This window comes from Typopeltis vanoorti, unplaced genomic scaffold (assembly GCF_054136105.1).
Source record: "Typopeltis vanoorti isolate ZY-2024b unplaced genomic scaffold, IOZ_Tvanoo_1.0 HiC_scaffold_409, whole genome shotgun sequence".
NCBI classification, from domain to species: domain Eukaryota; kingdom Metazoa; phylum Arthropoda; class Arachnida; order Uropygi; family Thelyphonidae; genus Typopeltis; species Typopeltis vanoorti.
In genome coordinates, this window is record NW_028328100.1 from 18,901 (window position 1) to 36,938 (window position 18,038).

General features: G+C 36.0%; 1 protein-coding gene across 1 annotated transcript in view; it reads right to left on the minus strand.

The window, feature by feature from the left end:
- Positions 1 to 13,781, minus strand: part of LOC150092142 (very long chain fatty acid elongase 7-like) — a gene marked incomplete at its 5' end in the record, with an annotated part of 29,622 nt that extends 15,841 nt beyond the window's left edge. Inside the window, 2 exons of the mRNA XM_090415273.1 lie at positions 9,054 to 9,134; positions 13,591 to 13,781. Of these exons, the coding sequence (XP_090271399.1) occupies positions 9,054 to 9,134; positions 13,591 to 13,781 (272 nt within the window). The remainder of the gene's footprint in view (positions 1 to 9,053; positions 9,135 to 13,590) is intronic.
- Positions 13,782 to 18,038: the final 4,257 nt, after the last annotated feature.

Consider the following 18,038-nt stretch of genomic DNA (forward strand, 5'->3'; position numbering starts at 1 on the left):
TATGATTGGGTCTTAAGCATTCCTGGCTGTAATTCATGTGTGTGTGTGTGTGTGCGTGTGTGTGTGTGTGTGTGTGTGTGTGTATTCACGGGGACGGTTTGTCTGTTTTGGGGGGACGAAAACCTCGATTTTCCGGGTGAAAAAACCTTCTGTATGAGATCGGTTAACTCACTTTCCATCGAAAGAGACCAGATTAATGTTCCTCATGCCAGTACCGACTCAGTACAGAGGCTCATTAAACGTTGATTTCTTCCGTCCCACTGCCCTAACAGCAAAATCATCCTCCTAGGAGATTTTACTGTACTCCACAACATTAACTGTCTTCCCTCCTCCAATTATATAGATCTATGCAGCAAGCAGACATGCTGAAACATTTACCACCACTAACGACCTTACAGAAATTGTTCACATGCCAACCAGAATAGCAGATAACCCTAACCACTGCCCAAACACCTTAGATCTCTTCTTCACTAGTGACCCTTCCAAATACACAGTGAATGTAGTGCCCCCGCCCCTAAGTAATTTCGACCACAATCCATTGTTTGTCTCCTTTGCCATGCAAAACGCTTTACAGCCACTCCCATACAAGAGCAGCGTGCATTATAACAGTGCTAAGTGAGACAGCCTCCATGATTTCTATGCTCAATTGCCATGTTTGGATTATTATTTCGGCATTCCAATTGAAACATATGCACCGAACGTATCACCGAAGTAATCCTTACTGGCATGGAAACATACATTCCCACGAACTACTCTGAAATGCTTCTCCTAACTAAGACCTGGTCTCCAAAACCTGAGCCAAAGCAGTACAAATAAAAAAGATTAATCATATAAACTAATATGATTGATCAAGAACTCCACCTCCTTTAGTGCTTATACTGAAGCCCAAAATAGCTCAAGAAAACTCTCAACAGCTTTTCAAAACAGAGTTTGAAGGAGCAAAAATCAGAAAATTTGCAGACTCTCCAAACTGCAGCCGAACCTTTTGGTCTCCTATCAAAGCTTGGTTGTAACTTTTGCCTAACTTCATTCCCATCATTAACACACCCAAATGGCTTTATTTCATATTAACCAAAAAAAAAAAAAAAAGCCATTCTCCCGGCTACACCACACTTTGTCTCCAATACATGTATAACTGACCATGGTAAATGTCATTAAACTAAATTAAATAGTAAAATAAAAAGTAAATGTAAATGTCATCTCAACCACTCGAGATGCCCAATACACAATGTCCTTAAATACTTTCTCCAGAAAGAGATTAGAAAAATATTCTCCAAATTATACACAAGAAAGTCTTCTGGCCCTGATGGCATTCCGCCAATTGTTCTGAAAGTTTGTGAACGAGAATTGACTCCTATCCTATATCGCCTTTATATACTCTCTTACTCCACTAGTACCTACCCCACGGCCATTACATTGGCCTATATTTAATCCCTTCCCAAGAAGAGCAGTAGTAAAAAAGCTGCCATCTAACTATTGCCCCATCTCACTCACCTCAGTCGTATCTAAAGTGATGAAGGAAAACTTCAATTCCCAACTCCTACACTATCTCGAAAGCACTCAGCTAATAAACGACCGCCAATATGGATTCCATTGCTGCCGATCAACCGGAAATCTATACACATATATCAGCCATCTCTGGACAAATGCCATGGAGAAGTTTGGCAAATCTCAAGTGAGTGCCCTTGATATCTTCAAAGCTTTTGTCCGTGTCTGGCACAAAGGCTTACTAAGCAAACTCCTATCATTTCAACTGTCTCAGAACTTCTGCAATTGGATTGCTAGCTTTCTCTCTGGACGCATATTGTGTGTGTTGGTTCTCTCACCATTCAACTAATACCTGGTTTTCAGACGTTTCTGTTCTCTTACCACCCTTCTTCCTTCTACTCTTATTTCAGTTGGCCTCCTTCCTCCCTTTCCTTTGATAAACGTAATCTTACACAAATCATTTGTATTCGTTTACAAATACAAATTTGTAAACGAATTTTACAGGCCATCACTACCACTCTCCTCAGTTCTGATCTCCAAGTCATTCTCCAATTGGAGCTCAGACAATCTCGTCGATTGCAATGCTAACAAAACAATTCTGGCTTATTGCTCACAAAAGAGAACAATTTGCTCCTAGTATTATTTATGAGTGCACTCAAATTTCCAGAGAAGATGAGATTTCTCTTCATGTAAGATTTCTCTTCATAAACATATTACAACCACTGCATCCTCAACTCCTAAAGAAAAAAAAAATTAGGATCCGCCTTTTGCTCAAGACTTCACCTCTGAACTTTTAAACGTATACAAATCACCGATCCACCCAGCTATTGAATACTGTTCTCATATTTTGAGTGGGACCACTAAGACATCCCTCCAAATACTTAACTCAATGCAGAGGAAGGCAATTAGATTAATTAATAATCCATCTCTCACTAACTCACGTGATCCTCCGTATCTCAGTCAGTATAGACAAAGCCAGTTGGTTGGAAAAACCTGGGTTCGATGCCCGTCTGTGACGTGAGGAATCATTATCTAGTCTCTTTCGACGAAAGGTGAGTTAGTAGGGCTCACGAGGAGGTAGTTTTTTTTAATTTTATTTTCACCCGGAAACTCGAGTTTTCGTCCCACAGATCAGGAAACCAGCCCCGTGAATACACACCGAATACAGTCAGGAATACTTAAGGAACGGTCCCTCTCAGCCATAGGATTGATTCGTCAGCTATACCGGTTCTGAACCCGAATAAAATAGTGGGGAATGAGATGTGTCGTGCCTTCCAGTAAAAGGAACTCACGTCCATTGTTTCATCATATGAAATAAATAAAACCAACTCACTCCTCCCATTTTCGCAGACGTTTGTTTTCTGCAATCTGTGTATTCTATAAATATTTTCATGGCAAACGTTCATCTGAAATACCATTAATAATTCCCCTACCCAGCACTACGTAGGAACATATGCTGCTGCAGCCCAACATCCCTTCACAGTACACCTTGTATCCCACAGAAGCAAGTTTCTTTTCCTCCTCTTTCATTCCTGCTACTGAGGTACTGTAGAACAATCTTTCCCTTTATATATTTCCCAATATACAGTCCCTTAAATCCAATGTATATATACAAGAGTTTCCCTTTTCACAACCTACTTTTCATAAAAACAAATTCAAAAAATGTTATATTCATTGCGCACACTGTTCTGAGTTGTTCACTACATAAGAAAGATCATCCACGCGGCATAAACGTGGTTTTTCCTGCTTTGATTGCCTGATGCAGTGCATGACTCGAACTCCTAATCACTTTCCTTCATAATGACAATTGAAACAGAGTACATGGTCAAGTACAGATTTTAACCATTAGCATTTACTTTCACTAATAGCTAAAGTCACTTTCACTTGCCACGAGAAACGTGTACTGCTAATAGCATAAGTTAATAAAAAAAAATTAATTAATTAATAATTACAAAAACATTAGTGCGAGGGATCGCTAATAATTTCCTAATGTTAAAAATAATTAGGGGAAAATATTTAAGAACCTGTGGTGTAGACTTTAGCTTTATTTATTTATTTGTTTATTGTGGAACTCTCTCAGCTCTCATCTTCGACCTTCCATTACAGAAAGTCAATAACAAGGTGAAAGGCGACCTGAATACGGAAAACAAACCTTGTCCTAGTAATTCGAACCATTAATGCACGTGTGCAGTTGTGATGGTTTATCTTGTTGAGAGTTGTTGATCTTAAATCATTTCTGATTTTAGGAGTCAAGGTAAACGTGTCTCCCAAATAAATTTCCAAACTTCCAACATGCTCATTACATTCCGATTATCCTATGTAAGATTTTAAAAGATGTGCTTTTATGTATATTTAAGAACATAATTCCCTGAACCGAATTCTAAAAGTCAATGAAACATCATCTTCATTTCCCGTCAGATAAATTTAACAAACTATAACTAATCATGGGATTCTCATCACTGCCGTGAGACGATCCCTCTACACAATTGATAAATCGTCATTTAAAGAAACGAAGAGTTATTTTAAATTGTGGGCCTGTCTAGCCAAACGATTTCTGTATCCTCTTTTCAACCAATATCATCGATATTATACGTTTCCATTTATTCCTTTTAAAGACTCCCAAAGATTCGCGTTAAACACAATATACTAATGCTTCATGAAGAGGACACTTTTCGATGGATAAACATTTCATCACATTCGCGTTAATAATCCGGAAGTTCCAGTGGTTTTAAAACTACAAACGGCAAGGCAGAGCGTGTGCTGTTATAAGAGCACCCGGATATCAATGACTGTGATTGGTTATGTGTCAATCACCAATTGAACGTTGGCATTTGTCAAGAGTGGCTTTTTTTATTTTCTGAGTTTCATCTGTTTTGCCTGGTTGGGGGAGGTGTGTATTCATTATCTTATTAATTAATTGCATTGGACCAATTCAGATAAGCGCTGATGTGCTATGCTCTCTTAAAGCTTTCATACATTAATGGCAATACCACCGTCAATAACTTTCCTATTCTCTTATTATTCGGGTTCGATTCCCGTCAGTGACGTGAGGAACCTTTATCTGGTCTCTTTCGACGAAAGGTGAGTTAACCAGTCTCATACGGCTGGATAGTTTTTTTTTTCACCCAACGGGTTTTTCGCCCCCAGAACAAGCAAACCTTCCCCGTGAATACACACGGATTACAGTCAGGAATACCTGAGACCCAGTCATAGGCCTGATTCGTCAGCTATGCCGGTCCCGAACCCGGATAAAATTAGGGGGAATTGAGATGGTGCATGTTCTTCCCTGTAAAAAAACTCACACAAAAAAATTTCAAGAAATTTTACTTGAAATTTTAATTTTAATTGTATTGTGTTTAATTGTATTGAAATTTTAATTGTACTTGAAAATTTTCCTTTGATTTTCTCTTTCATACTTCTCACTCTCTTAAATTTCTTTTCACGTTCAATTGTTCACTATCACAGGCAGGTTCTCGGTAATTGTAATGGCTAATACTGCCTCTGATATTATTACGTAATTACTTGGTCCGATATATCTGTTAATGGGGACGTCTGCAAGCAAAAGCTGCATGCTTAGTTACCCACGCACCGCCTCGAACTTCTTTTCTCAATTACAATTCAATCTATTAATCTCATAGTCTTTCCTGATAAAACAATCACATCGTCCTTCAATTTTTTCCTTGTACTGCTTCTTCGATATGACGAACATCATCATCATTATTCAGCTAATATGCAGAAATCACAATTCAGAAATGTAACATTCAGAATGTAACCATATCTGAATGCTTACATTTCTGAATTAGGCTTAATGTTATCCGATTAACACGTCACCACATTACCTTCGTAAATTAGTATCTTATGCCATTCGAAATTAAAATTTAACTCATAAGGGAAATATGCAAACATCCCCGTCTTTTATTACTTGAACTTACGATGAACTAGCTAGTAGTTAGATCAGTGGTTCTTAAACTTTTCGAAGTCACGAAACACTTTTCATCATAAGAAAAATTTAGGGAACACCAAAAGCATTAGGGTCATAAAACTAACAATAAAAGCATGCATGAACGGGAGGAATAGGGCTAACCACGTTATCCTCGAGACGGGTATGGTTTGGAAGGGCTAAGGACAGTTCTGCAACAGGCAAATAAGCCTAATACTTAAAAAAAGGAAGAAGTAGTAGTAGAAAATATCGGCTAAATATGCCATTTTAGCACACCAAATATCATTTGGAAGACATTTTACAAAAGCATCTGTTCCTTCATTTTGAAAAAAGTCCAATAATTCATTCTTGAGTTCTAAAATTCGGAATATCACTTTACCTCTCGATCTTATTTCAGTGTGCAAAAGCAAAGATTAGTACTTGGCTTCCATAGATATGCAAAGTTTTTTTTTTTTAAGGGGTGCTTTTAAAGGTCTTGACTTGACGTAACTTACCGTATTTACAACTTAGTCTACTACATGTTTTAATATTGCCGGTAATGTTTTTCAAACTTGGGATTCTCTGTGCAAAAAGCAGTGTATAGATATAATATTTGGGTTTATTTTCTTTGAAAATAAATGACATTCTATTGGTTTAGAAGTCAATGCGCATAGCAGTCGTCAGTTGTTAGGATCAAAATAGCCAATTACGATTATATATACTCAGAACTGTGTGATGTGACATCTTTCACTAGCGGAACACTTGTAGCCAGTTTCCAATTATTAACTAATCCCAAACGTTATTAAGACTAACACACCCACTTAGAGTCCAGCTAGCTGCCTTAACTCCGATTGTAGATTCCCTTTTTGCATCAAGCACATACCCAAGTCATATCTCTTATTACATAACCTGTATAAAATATTCACTACCTCTAGTGAGGGTCTTTATGGACGAGCACAATAAAATAGTTGTTGCAGTGGCATGTTTTGCTCCTGTGTTTGTGCATCTGTCTCAGTTCTAAATAATTTGCCCATATACTTATATTTTTCACCATACGGATTACTAATGAGCTGGTGATGTACACTATATATGTAGCGTATCCCAGCCAAGACAAGGCATTTTGTATATTCATGCGATATGGTATGTTTTCACAAACAGAAATAAGACATTTCAAATAAATACTTGTCATAAAAGTATACTTTCCTAGTTAGGAAATAAATAGTACAGGTAATAATGTGTTCGGAAGTCTTCCAACTAGCTTGAAAGTAATCCTTCAGTAAACGCATTACCACACGTTCTTTTTCATATTACCTTTTACCCATTTAATTAAGAAAAGGAAGAAATCGAGTGAGAAAAGGAAATGTCAAGGAGGTGAAGAACCTAAATCACGTAATAGTTAACAAACAGATCTTAGCATTATACGTTTCTTGAGGACAGTGAATTATTGCTAAAACTGCGTGTGGATAAAGATCAGCATAAAGAGAATTTAGTCATGTTAAATTCTTTCAATTATATGAAATGATGCCTCGTACTCATTACACTGAACCATTGATATTAATGCTCCACTCAGTGCTGTTTCAGTCAATACATAGTATTTTCGGCAAGCATTAACCGCATTATATGAGGTATTGCACACAGAGAGGGTCAGCTGAGAGGATCTTTAGTAGAACGTATGATTGTAACAAGCTTCCGATGGAGCTTGAAAGCCGTGCAGAAATTGTAATTTTTAAGACTATGGCAATATTTTTGAAGTTCCGTAGAGGATGGTGATGATGATGATAGTGCCTGGAGTATCTGATCTGATCTGATATTCCCTTTCAGTCGTTTCCGACCGTATGTGGCTTTGTAGACATTGCCCACAAAGTTTTATTCCTGGAGAGATTTTTACAGGGTAGTTCATAATTGCTTTCCCCAACCCTCCATTTTTATTTGGGTTCGGGACAGGCATATGGCTGGGATGTATTCATGACTGTAATCGATGTGTGTTCACGTGCCGGTTTGCTTGTTCTGGGGGAACGAAAAACTCGAGTTTCCGGGTGGGAAAAACCCTATCTTCCGTATGAGCCCGGCTAACCCACCTTCAGTTAGTTGCATGTTGCCTTACTATGGATACGCAGGAATATTAACTAACATCCATGTGGAAGAACACAAAAAATACATCTGCACTAATGACATGGTCGTTTGGGCCTTGCGGACCATGCTTCAGATAAGGCTCATAGAATCGGTTGGATAAAGACCACCATACTCCATCGCAGTACATTTATTGCTCTTTAATGCTCCAAGCTTAAACCTTAACGCACCAAAGAGGATATTTACATTTACATTGCCGTCGAAAAGAGAGTAATGGGCCTGTGGCTCAGGAAAAAAGAATTCCAACAATACTTTGAAAAATAAGTCACAGAACATGACCAAAATCTGATAAATTCACAAAACATCGGATTAACTCTATAAAGAAATCTCTATAAACATCTCAAAAACTACAAAACCAAAAAAAAAAAAAAATCTCAAGGACCCAAAGAGAACAAAGCCCCATACAAAAAAAAAAAAAAAAAAAAAACATACTTCCGCATCCACAAATATTCCCAGCCTCAGCATAATATGAATGACTTTCACCATCACGTAGTTTCTGTACCTAATCTTGTATCTTCCATTTTTACATTCTTACTTACAATGCGGTCATCTATTCTCATCATCGTGTAGTAAATAATCACCACTTTTATATCTCTGTTATTAAAAGCAAAAGGATCACGCTTATTAGAATCCTGAACCCATTACATTCGATAAAATTAGATCCGTTAAGGTTAGGCTATTTTCATGCGAAATTTTACTAGAAGTGTTTATCCCTGCTGTGCGTCGAGTTCATTCCAAAAACACTTAGCCTCTACTACATTACGAATGAGGCTAGACAAGTAAGCATATGTATATTTTATTTCCAAGTAATTCTCTTCATTTAATCAATTTTCAGAGTTAAACAACTCGCCATAAGGTAATCTTACATCCGCATAACCTTAAGATACAGCAGCATTAAAATTTACGCTTAGTTATTGAAGACCTTAGTTATTAGTATACAATAACTATTGAAGTTATTGTATACTAATATCATATTTGCATTAATTATTTAAGTGGTACTTACAAACAAACATAATATTAGCTTCGCCAATTTATTAACAGGTCATATTATCGGAATAACCATGAATGCTACCAATAGCAGAATAGGTCATACTTTCGTAGCAAAATTCCAATTCATTAGGACTAACCGTCTCTACTGTTTCTTTTTTGTTTAGTGTCTTGCCTATATTAATAGCAATAAAAATTATCGAATCGATTTTAGTAGGGAAGACAATACTACGTCCTTTAATTGCTTACGATTCTAAGGGAATTGTGGACTCTACTTTTTAAACCTTCAATCTAAATCAATGAACTCATTTCAAAATTCCAGGGCTTTAAGTAATTGTTTCCTCTTTTTTTACACGCAACCCACTTATCTAAATTTTCATATAAAGAGAAAATTGACTGAACCACTGCAAGTGTTGGATAGAACCAAAACGGCCTCGCCTACTACATGTGAAGAATAACAGGCATTAGTGAATTTTATTTTTTTAATATTTTTTATTTTATTTATTGCTTAACATTTTATGTTACTTACCCATTCAATTCCTGAAGAATGTTTTTCATGAGCTGCTGCACAAAAGAACTGACTTCGCTTCACATATATCTCACATAGTAACTATAAATTTAAATAAAAATTAGTCATTCATAAAAAAATTATAATTAAATGAACTAATTGGTTTGATCAATAAAATTTTTGTAAAATAGTGCTATTTATGAACAAATCATTAAATCTGTTGCAAGCACTTCTCTGACATATATCTATTTTATTGCGCATAGAAGGAATAGGACCCAGTCCAACGGAAACAACTGATCATTGCCTTCTGATCTAATAGACGTGGTCAGGTCAGAGAGATACATTAATAACGAACTAAATAATAATATTAAAGCCACTCTATGATCAAGATAATAGAGAGCCAGTGGTGTGGATCTGATATCAAAACGTACGCTGAATGGCTTAAAGAGGAAGAGGAGTAGCTTTGCTCTTCTTTCTTTTCAAGCAACTCAGCACATGCAATGTTGAAATAAGTATTTGAACACCACTGTTTTAGAGAGAGACCAATACTAAAACTCCATGCGTGAGCAGGTGATCAAGGAGGGAAAAAAAGTAGCCTGTCGATATGTTTCTTCAAGAGTGGGATGTTGTAATCAGTGGGAAAAACAATATTGGGAAGATTGCTCCAAAGAATAGAGGTGGATGGAATCAAGTATGCTAATGAGAAGTTAGTTCGGGCGTTGAAGTTAGAATGGGTGTTAGCTAGTGTCCGCTCTTGGAGGAATGGAACTAGCCAATTCAGATGAGCAATGCTCATGAAAATGCCTATAGAAAAGGCACAACGCTGAAGCAGAACGTCTAATAAAGTGACAAAGAGTTTGTGAAGAAACGGTTTGTCGATTGAGCGGTATATATACCCTCTTCTGAATATCATCAAGAATTCTTACAGAGGTCTTTAGTGCTGCACACCAAACGTGGGAACAGTACTCGAAGGTTGGTCGGATCAAAGTCTCAGAAGAGTTGAGGGAAGAGTGGTAATGTTTAAAAAGGAAAATAATACCAATCGTTGTAGAGACTAAGGAGCAAATAATATGTTTTTGCCAAGATTAACTGGTTATGACAGTCAACACATAAGAAGAGAAAGCTAATCTTGAAAGGAACGTGGAACATTATTAAAAGTAAGAAGGGATGAAGTACGATTTTTTTTGTTAGTCATAAGGCATGCTTGAGGGTTTTTATTTTTTACTTTTTATTTTTTTTTGAAATTTACTAAGTTATCTTCACCCCATTTCAAGATGTTCAGTAGGTAGTGTTTAAGTCACTGGTCGTTACGTCACTTTAACATTAGAATACCATGGAGTTTATCCAATGAGGAACAGGAAAGAACAGTACTGTCATCGGTGAAGTTGCTAGTAGGATTTAATTGAAGTCAGAGAAAGGAGGAATCATTGATGAAAAGCCGAAGAGCGTGGATGACAGCACAGAATCCTTGGGAAATCCATCATCAATGAAAAAATCGATTAAAGGAATCCATCCACCATTATACATAATGAACGACCAGTGAGGAAGATGACAATCCAATCACAGAGTGATTAAGGAAGGCCATAATGATCGTGGCTTGTTCAGGAGGCCTCGGTGCTAAACACGAAATATGAAATATCGACATAGACAACATAACTTTCTCCAAACCTTTCATTAGTTTGTCTCAAAAGGTGAGTGAGATTAGCTAGGAGGTTGGCTCTAGAATAATGCCGGAAATCATTTTGGGGATCACTAATTTACTGCTAAGTCTTCAGATAATGATGAAGCTAATTGTTGATAACCTTCTCCATCACTTTTGAAAGTACTGAGTTGAGAACAATGGGTAGATAGATAGATGGCCGATTTCTCTCTTCCTATTCCTAGATGCCAATAGAATACCATAGTTTATATGGACGATACAGCATTAGTGTGTTCTGGAGCACAACAGAAGAAATATCATCTGGACCCAGGATTCGTAGTATCAGGATTAATTAGGGATTTCCTAATCTCCTTTTGGCGAAAGTTCAGAGTAGACATACTGTGGGCAGATTCTGGTAGTATGGGAGGTGTGTCGTTTTGGCCGTCCAGGCAGGAGCTAGAGGAAAAAACTATCAAGTTAACCACCTTTTACTTGGATGAGGTCACCAAGGCGCCATCAAATGCAAGCGAAATAGCAATAAGTTAGGCCTACAAACCTTAGCAAGGGACCAGAAGGTTTGACTACTAGTCTGAGCAGTAGGCAGGTTTATTGCATTTCATTGTTATGAAGCCTGCTCTGGAATCATCGACAACTTTTTATACATGTTTCTAACAGTTGTGTAAGCTGAAAAAGAAGAAGGTGGAGTTTGTACTTTAAGCCATTGAACATAAGCTGCATTTTTATTATGAACTTTTTTTTGTTTTTGTTTTGAGAACCAGCTTGAAAATATGTTGTAGGTTTGTAGTTGAGTGAGGATTGCTTTCGTTTCTGTGAGGATTATTAGTTCATTGCAGGAATTTAGATGGGAGAGAGAGAGACAGCAGTAATTTAACCATGGAAAAGCGACATAAAATTCGGAAGGTCATCCCAGCTGGCACAATTATAGTGCTATAGAACATGAGGAAGAACTGTAGAGAATGAGACTTGAATAACATTGTGGTCAAAATTACCAGTAGGAGAGTAGACATCCATAGTGTATTAGGAGGGAGAGCTAGTTAAGAAAAGGTCAACAAAAATGTTGGTCGGATGAAGAGAATTGTCTGGTATTCTGGTAGTCAGATTGACTATTTGTGTTAGAGCATCACTAATGATAAATGATTCAGCTTCCCTTCCAAATTGATTTGTAAAGTTGGAGTAGGGTGACGAGTTTGTATTATGGACGTTAAAGTCCTCAAAGAGGACGATCTCACAATTTGTGTAATTAGTTTATAATAAATCCATTTTTAGTGATAGGTAGTCACAAAGGGTAGCGTGATTGTCGAAGTTAGGAAAGTGGTAAAGGCATTAGGTAAGGCTATAAAATGAGGTAAGGAAATCTTGAGCCAGAGCAGATCGAAAAGAGGGGATTCAAGTTGGATATCCTTTGACATGGGATATCAGATTTTAGAAAAGCTTACGTTCACCCTTTTGATATGTGATTAAATAAATTTAATGACTTGATACCAAAATAGAAAACATACTGTTTATTATTTGATCGCACAACTAGTTTCGTTTTCTTAGAAAACTTCAAGAGAGAAACAAAAAACAAGAGAAACAACAGCTATAAATTAACTGTTCTGGAGGCCGTAATATTCTTGGGCACGTTCACGCAGGCGTGATCTCGTGTACGCCAAAGTTCGATAGCTGAAGAGTAACAATAAGATACGTTACAGATAAAGTTAGTATTAAAATGGACGAGTCTGAGGACACTTTCTGTTGAATCTTCCGCAGTTCTTCTCTCCAGTTCATCGCAGCACCTAAAATGTTTACTGATTTGTTCCAAATCACTGGATGAATGACAGAATCTTCCTCTTGTGGTGCCCAATGCTGCAGAGAATCGGTCTTTCCTCAGAATGGTGTGGACACTACTCTTCCTCTCGAATTGTCTTTGTACTCCTCTTGTATGATTGGTTGTTGATAATTGCCTCGGGATTAAATCCAGAGCTACTTGCAGGCCACCAACTCAAAGTTCTACACAGTTCGTTAGGTTACTTGAGATATGACGTTCTCTTCACCGACTTCTCAGCATACACCCAAATTGTGATTTCCTGAATTTCAATGACAGGTTAATATCCCCAAAATTTCACCACATATGTTTTGCTACAAATGTTAAAGAGTTAAACTGTTAATTAAAATTGTTAAATTGTTAAGCTATTAAATAAAGTTGTTAAGTTGTTATTAAACATTATTAAATTGTTAATTAAAAGTGTTAAAATGTTAGTTAAAGATGTTAAATTGTTAACTAAAAGTTTTAACTTTTTATTATTAAACATTGTTAAGTTGTTAATTAAAATTTTTAAACTGGTAAACATTTGATAAATTGTTAAATAATTGCTATGTTATTAAATAAGTGTTAATTAAAGTGCTTGTTGATTCATAATTTTAGCAACTGGAAAGAAACCAATGCACCAGTACTAATTTTTGTAAGCTGTGCATAACTGCGATCCGTATTGTTGTCACATATATTAAATCAAAACACTGAAATTTTTGATATGGATAAACTAACAATTAATCTTTGGTTCCTGTCCACTATTTCATTAGTTTCGTATTACAAATATAATATTATGTAATAGTATGATATACCATGTAATATATGAAATACTATGTAATTACATGCAATACGTGCAATTACATGGATGCGTCCTAATCTTAAACTAATTGAAACTATTTTATGAGTTCTGTTAATAATTTAATTTAAATACGTAAAAACTAAATTTTAAAAAATTTAAAAATATATTTAAAATTTTTAGTTTAATTTTATTTCATAATTCATTCCAACGGAGCATGATTTAGCCTCTGTGAATAATTCATGCGACATTAATTAGTACCTGGTTGAAAACAAACTTTTCAAAATTTCTCTCAATAAACTTGTACACATACTTGGTACGAAATAAATGCGCTAATGATGGTCATGATGATGTTGTAGATTACCATGACTTTTTTCAGATTGAATGGCTTTCTGTTTTTCATGAACAATATGCCCAATTTCTTTGCAAAAATTACATAACCAGCTGCGATGAGAAGGATTGTCTTTGGGTTTTCCATAAGAGGCCACGCCATTATGGTTTTATCTGAAAAGAAAGAGAAAATACAATTCAAACGCACAGTTGATGACAGGTATTGCAAGTTGCTGATCAGACGTACTAGATATTTCACTCAAAATGTTTATATTTAGCATCTAGCGCTGTGAAACGTTAAAATTTATGTTGGAACGTTGGTGTTTCGCAGCATGTCTCCATTACTCGGATTAAATCATTGGTAAATATTCATAGACCTTTATTTATATTCGTTAAAGAAAGTACGAACCCTGACGTTGGTGATAAAATTTGAACAGAATAATAATCCGTGATGAAAATTAGTGAATGTGGAAAATTTTCCACCTGGTTATATCATACTATAAATTAAAAATGCCAAAAAAAATTAAATTCTTGGTTTAATCCTTTATCCAAGTGCAAGCAAACAAAGTTTTCTCGTGAAGTACTTCGCAAGTGGGGTATTAGGAGATACTTCACTTACGCATGAAGTATCTTATAATGGCTTCACCTCAATTGCCTTGGTATACCATAAAGCAAAGCACACATCCTTTCGAGTGTACATAATGCAATGCATTATTGAACGGTCCAATACCCAGACTGGTTTCGACCTTTATTGAGATGTGTTAAAGTAAAGGGATACCTCTCCAAAAAATCTGAATAATCTACACGATCACTCTAAATCTGTCTGATTGATGTGATCCTACAGGATCACTACTAAACTCATCACTCTTGAAAGCACTCCAAAACAGGAAACTCAGCGGTGGCTCCACTCAGTGACAGGCAAAAAACCGCCACCGAGCAGAATCTCTCTACTTCCCAGGAAGTAAGCAAACCCAAAGATGCACATTATTAAATATCATCAATGTGAGTCAGACCCAGAAGTGATACCAAGATTCAAGTAATGCCAAAAAGCATATAATTCTCATATGCAAGTAGTAAAAAAGTGGATGATCTTTTTTATTAAATTACTATGATCCTTTCCGTGAAACATATGAAACGCTACGAAATCGTCCGAAGTTTAAGCGATCAGTCTGTGTATTCTAATATCAAAGTTTTGAAAAGTGACACTATTAATTGTTCATGTCTATTTTAATTAATAATTACTTCAAATATGTTTAATCCACGCCGTTTACTACAATTGTTCCTTTGAATTCTATTAGTGGAATGTTATATACTTCATCTGCGACCGAAATACGAACTAATATATGCATGATTTTTGACTCATTATTGTGATTCATATTTTGAATGTATTTACCTATCTATTCCCTGACGATGTCCATATAATAGTGAATGAAATATATGGGAGTTTTTGAATATATTCTATATAATATTTGTTACGTGTGTACCCTGTGACACTTATTAAATATATCTAAAGGTGAGTAAAGTTGCCTATGGGGGATTTGATAGGGTGTGAGAGTAGAAGAATCTATATTGATGATGACTGGTTAGGTAGTGATCCTCTGAAATTAAACTATTGATTCATTTCTCCATTATATTCGAGAACTAAAATTGCGTTGAATGCATATAAGTTAGTTTTGGAGGACAAATTTAAATCATGGGAAGGAGATGCCATTAGGACTTTAAGATGTTTGGTATCCAAATAAGAACATCTTACTGACGCATGCAAAAAGATGTTCTTAGTAAAGAAGGAGATACTTTTCCTTAGTTTGATCTCCACTTCACGACTTCGAGGAGAAGGTTGAAGGAGGTTAGTCTTATTCTTTTTCGATGTTACAAAAGTATCGGCTTCATGTGACAGGTAGCTGAAGGTCATCCCAACGGCCTTGGAAGAGGACCAGAAGACATAACTGCCTTGGGAGCAAAAGGGAACCTTGTCACATTTAGCTTCTGGAAATTCATATTTGGATTTCCTAAGGTAAATATTCCCAACGGCTATAACGAGGTTCTTTCTCCGGCTGCCATACGAGAACTGCTTAAGTAATGGTTAGTGATCAGCGATTCACCAAACGATCATTCTGCTTGTCATTTTAATGTCAACGAGTAAGAGACTCAGTCTGGCTCTATGCAGTCTTCCACAGTAAAGGAAACTTGAATTAGATTTCTGTTCGAATTAACAAATAGAGAACGGACATTGACGGTGTACTTAAAGGGAAACTCATTAACTTCTAACAATATTATCCTACACGCTTTGTGCACAGTGTTGGCAGGGAGGTGAAGATTATCTGTAATTCTAGGAAGTAATAAACTATTTGTGTTATCTTATTAACACAAATCATCCCTATCAACCTAATAAAAAATTGCATGACGATAATACGTATTTGAAGAATGGTGGAAGAAGCAAGTAAATGCAACTGATTGTAATTTTGAAGCAGAATGAAAAATGTAGGTTCTAGGCTTGACATTGTTTGATAGGTCAAATCTGTTGAGCGTGCAACGTTCGCTTCTGCAGTGAAAAATAATCATTCTGAGCGTAGTTCGGAAAACATTCTGGGTACTAGACGATACACAGGCACTTCACTTTCTCCAACAAACAATTTCGCAATGTGATGAAAGTCATTTGTCGCGATGAAAGTTGTCATTTTCTTCTTAACAGATAAGATACTCATATATGTGACGATTATGTGCTTATTTATTGGGGTCAATCCCCGCCCCTTTGTTGAAAGAGGTTGGAGAGAGAAGATGCCATAAACTTGACTAACCACACTAGACTGTTTGTAAATGAATTTTATAGAAGAAAAAAAAGTGTAGTATTAGTATTTGTATTATTACTATTAGTAGTAGTAGCAGTAGTAATTTTGATAAAATATTTCCATACCTGGTGTACCGAAGATTGATTCCATGTCTTCTACTTGAGAGGGATACTTTAGCTCAGGGGTACTAAATTCAAGAATAAAATAACTATTAGCAAATCAAGTATTTCGTTAGAAGTAGTGCAGAAAATTAATTCTTTGATAAACTTAATTTATGGGTGATTCAATTTTATTAAATTTCTTTTATTATTGATATATTTTTAGAATTTTCCAAAAGACTGTGTTTTCATAACAGATCCAACTGCACTGAAAAAATTCTTCGAATCGTCAGTCTAAAGATATATCTTAATGTGGATCCTTCTTTAACGACATTTCTTATTTAGTTTAAAACTAGAATGAATTTTTGTCATTTTTGAGCTTCATTCCTATCAATCCAACACTTTAACCTGTGATCCTGCCGTGTGCAGATAATAAATGTTCTCACTGTTATTTATTATTTATGCCTACTCAGCGTTTTTTTTTTTTTTTTTTGGCTAATTTAAGTTCGAATGGACAGTTAGATACTGAATTTAAACAAACCATTTTCCTGATGCATTGAAAGTTCATTACCTACAATGCAATTAAATTGTTAACGACAATCGCCAGGTATCATAAAAAGATTAAACATTAATTAGGCAATATAAAGGCTATTCTTATTCCCCTTCCTAGCTTATTTCCATCTACTTCTGGATATCGGCCTCCTCCCCTTAACCTTCTAGTTCTGTCTGGCTTTAGCCAATGTCCACCATCTCATGTCTACCTTTGTATATCATTCCTCCACCTAGTTCTTTGGCGACATTTCTTTATCTTGAGATCCACTCAGTGTTAATTTGTCGACCTTTGGTTTACTAACATGGCCAACACATCTTCATTTCCATGCTTTACAACACTTCATGATATAAATTGTTTTATAAAATTCTTCCCATTTTATGATTTCTTTCTTTATTTTATTCTTCCCATCTTCAACCTATTCCGCTGCTCTTCTAATGCAAACTGACAATCATTCCAAATATTTTATCTCTATTCTTTTAATGTTGATTTTCTTCAATCCAAAACGTACTGAAGGCGATATTCTCCTTCCTTATCTAAACATTGGTTCTCGACAATATATGCTAAGGTTGTATAAAAGAATACCAGTCAAACGGTAACTGGCTTTTATACAAATCTTCAACATTTTCTTCTATTGCTTATACCGCAACACCTAACATTTGCAAGAAAACCTAAGCACATTCAAACCGAATTATCTACAACAGGATATTTGCATCCTATCCAAATGGGAATCATGCCAGCTTATCTCATGCTAAAGCTCTCTTGTGTAATATATTTTTCTTACATCACTCTCACCCTAGTTGCATGAAATGACGTATTGCATCTTCTACCACACACACAGTAAACTAGTCTGCTGTCCTCTTGCTTTTCCTCACATCATTGCACATAGTTAACCTTGGTAAAGGTTCAAGTCCAAACAGTCCAAACATTGAACAATTAATGTCATGTTTGATGTTTGCCATATAGAGATCACAAAACTAATGTCATAATTGGA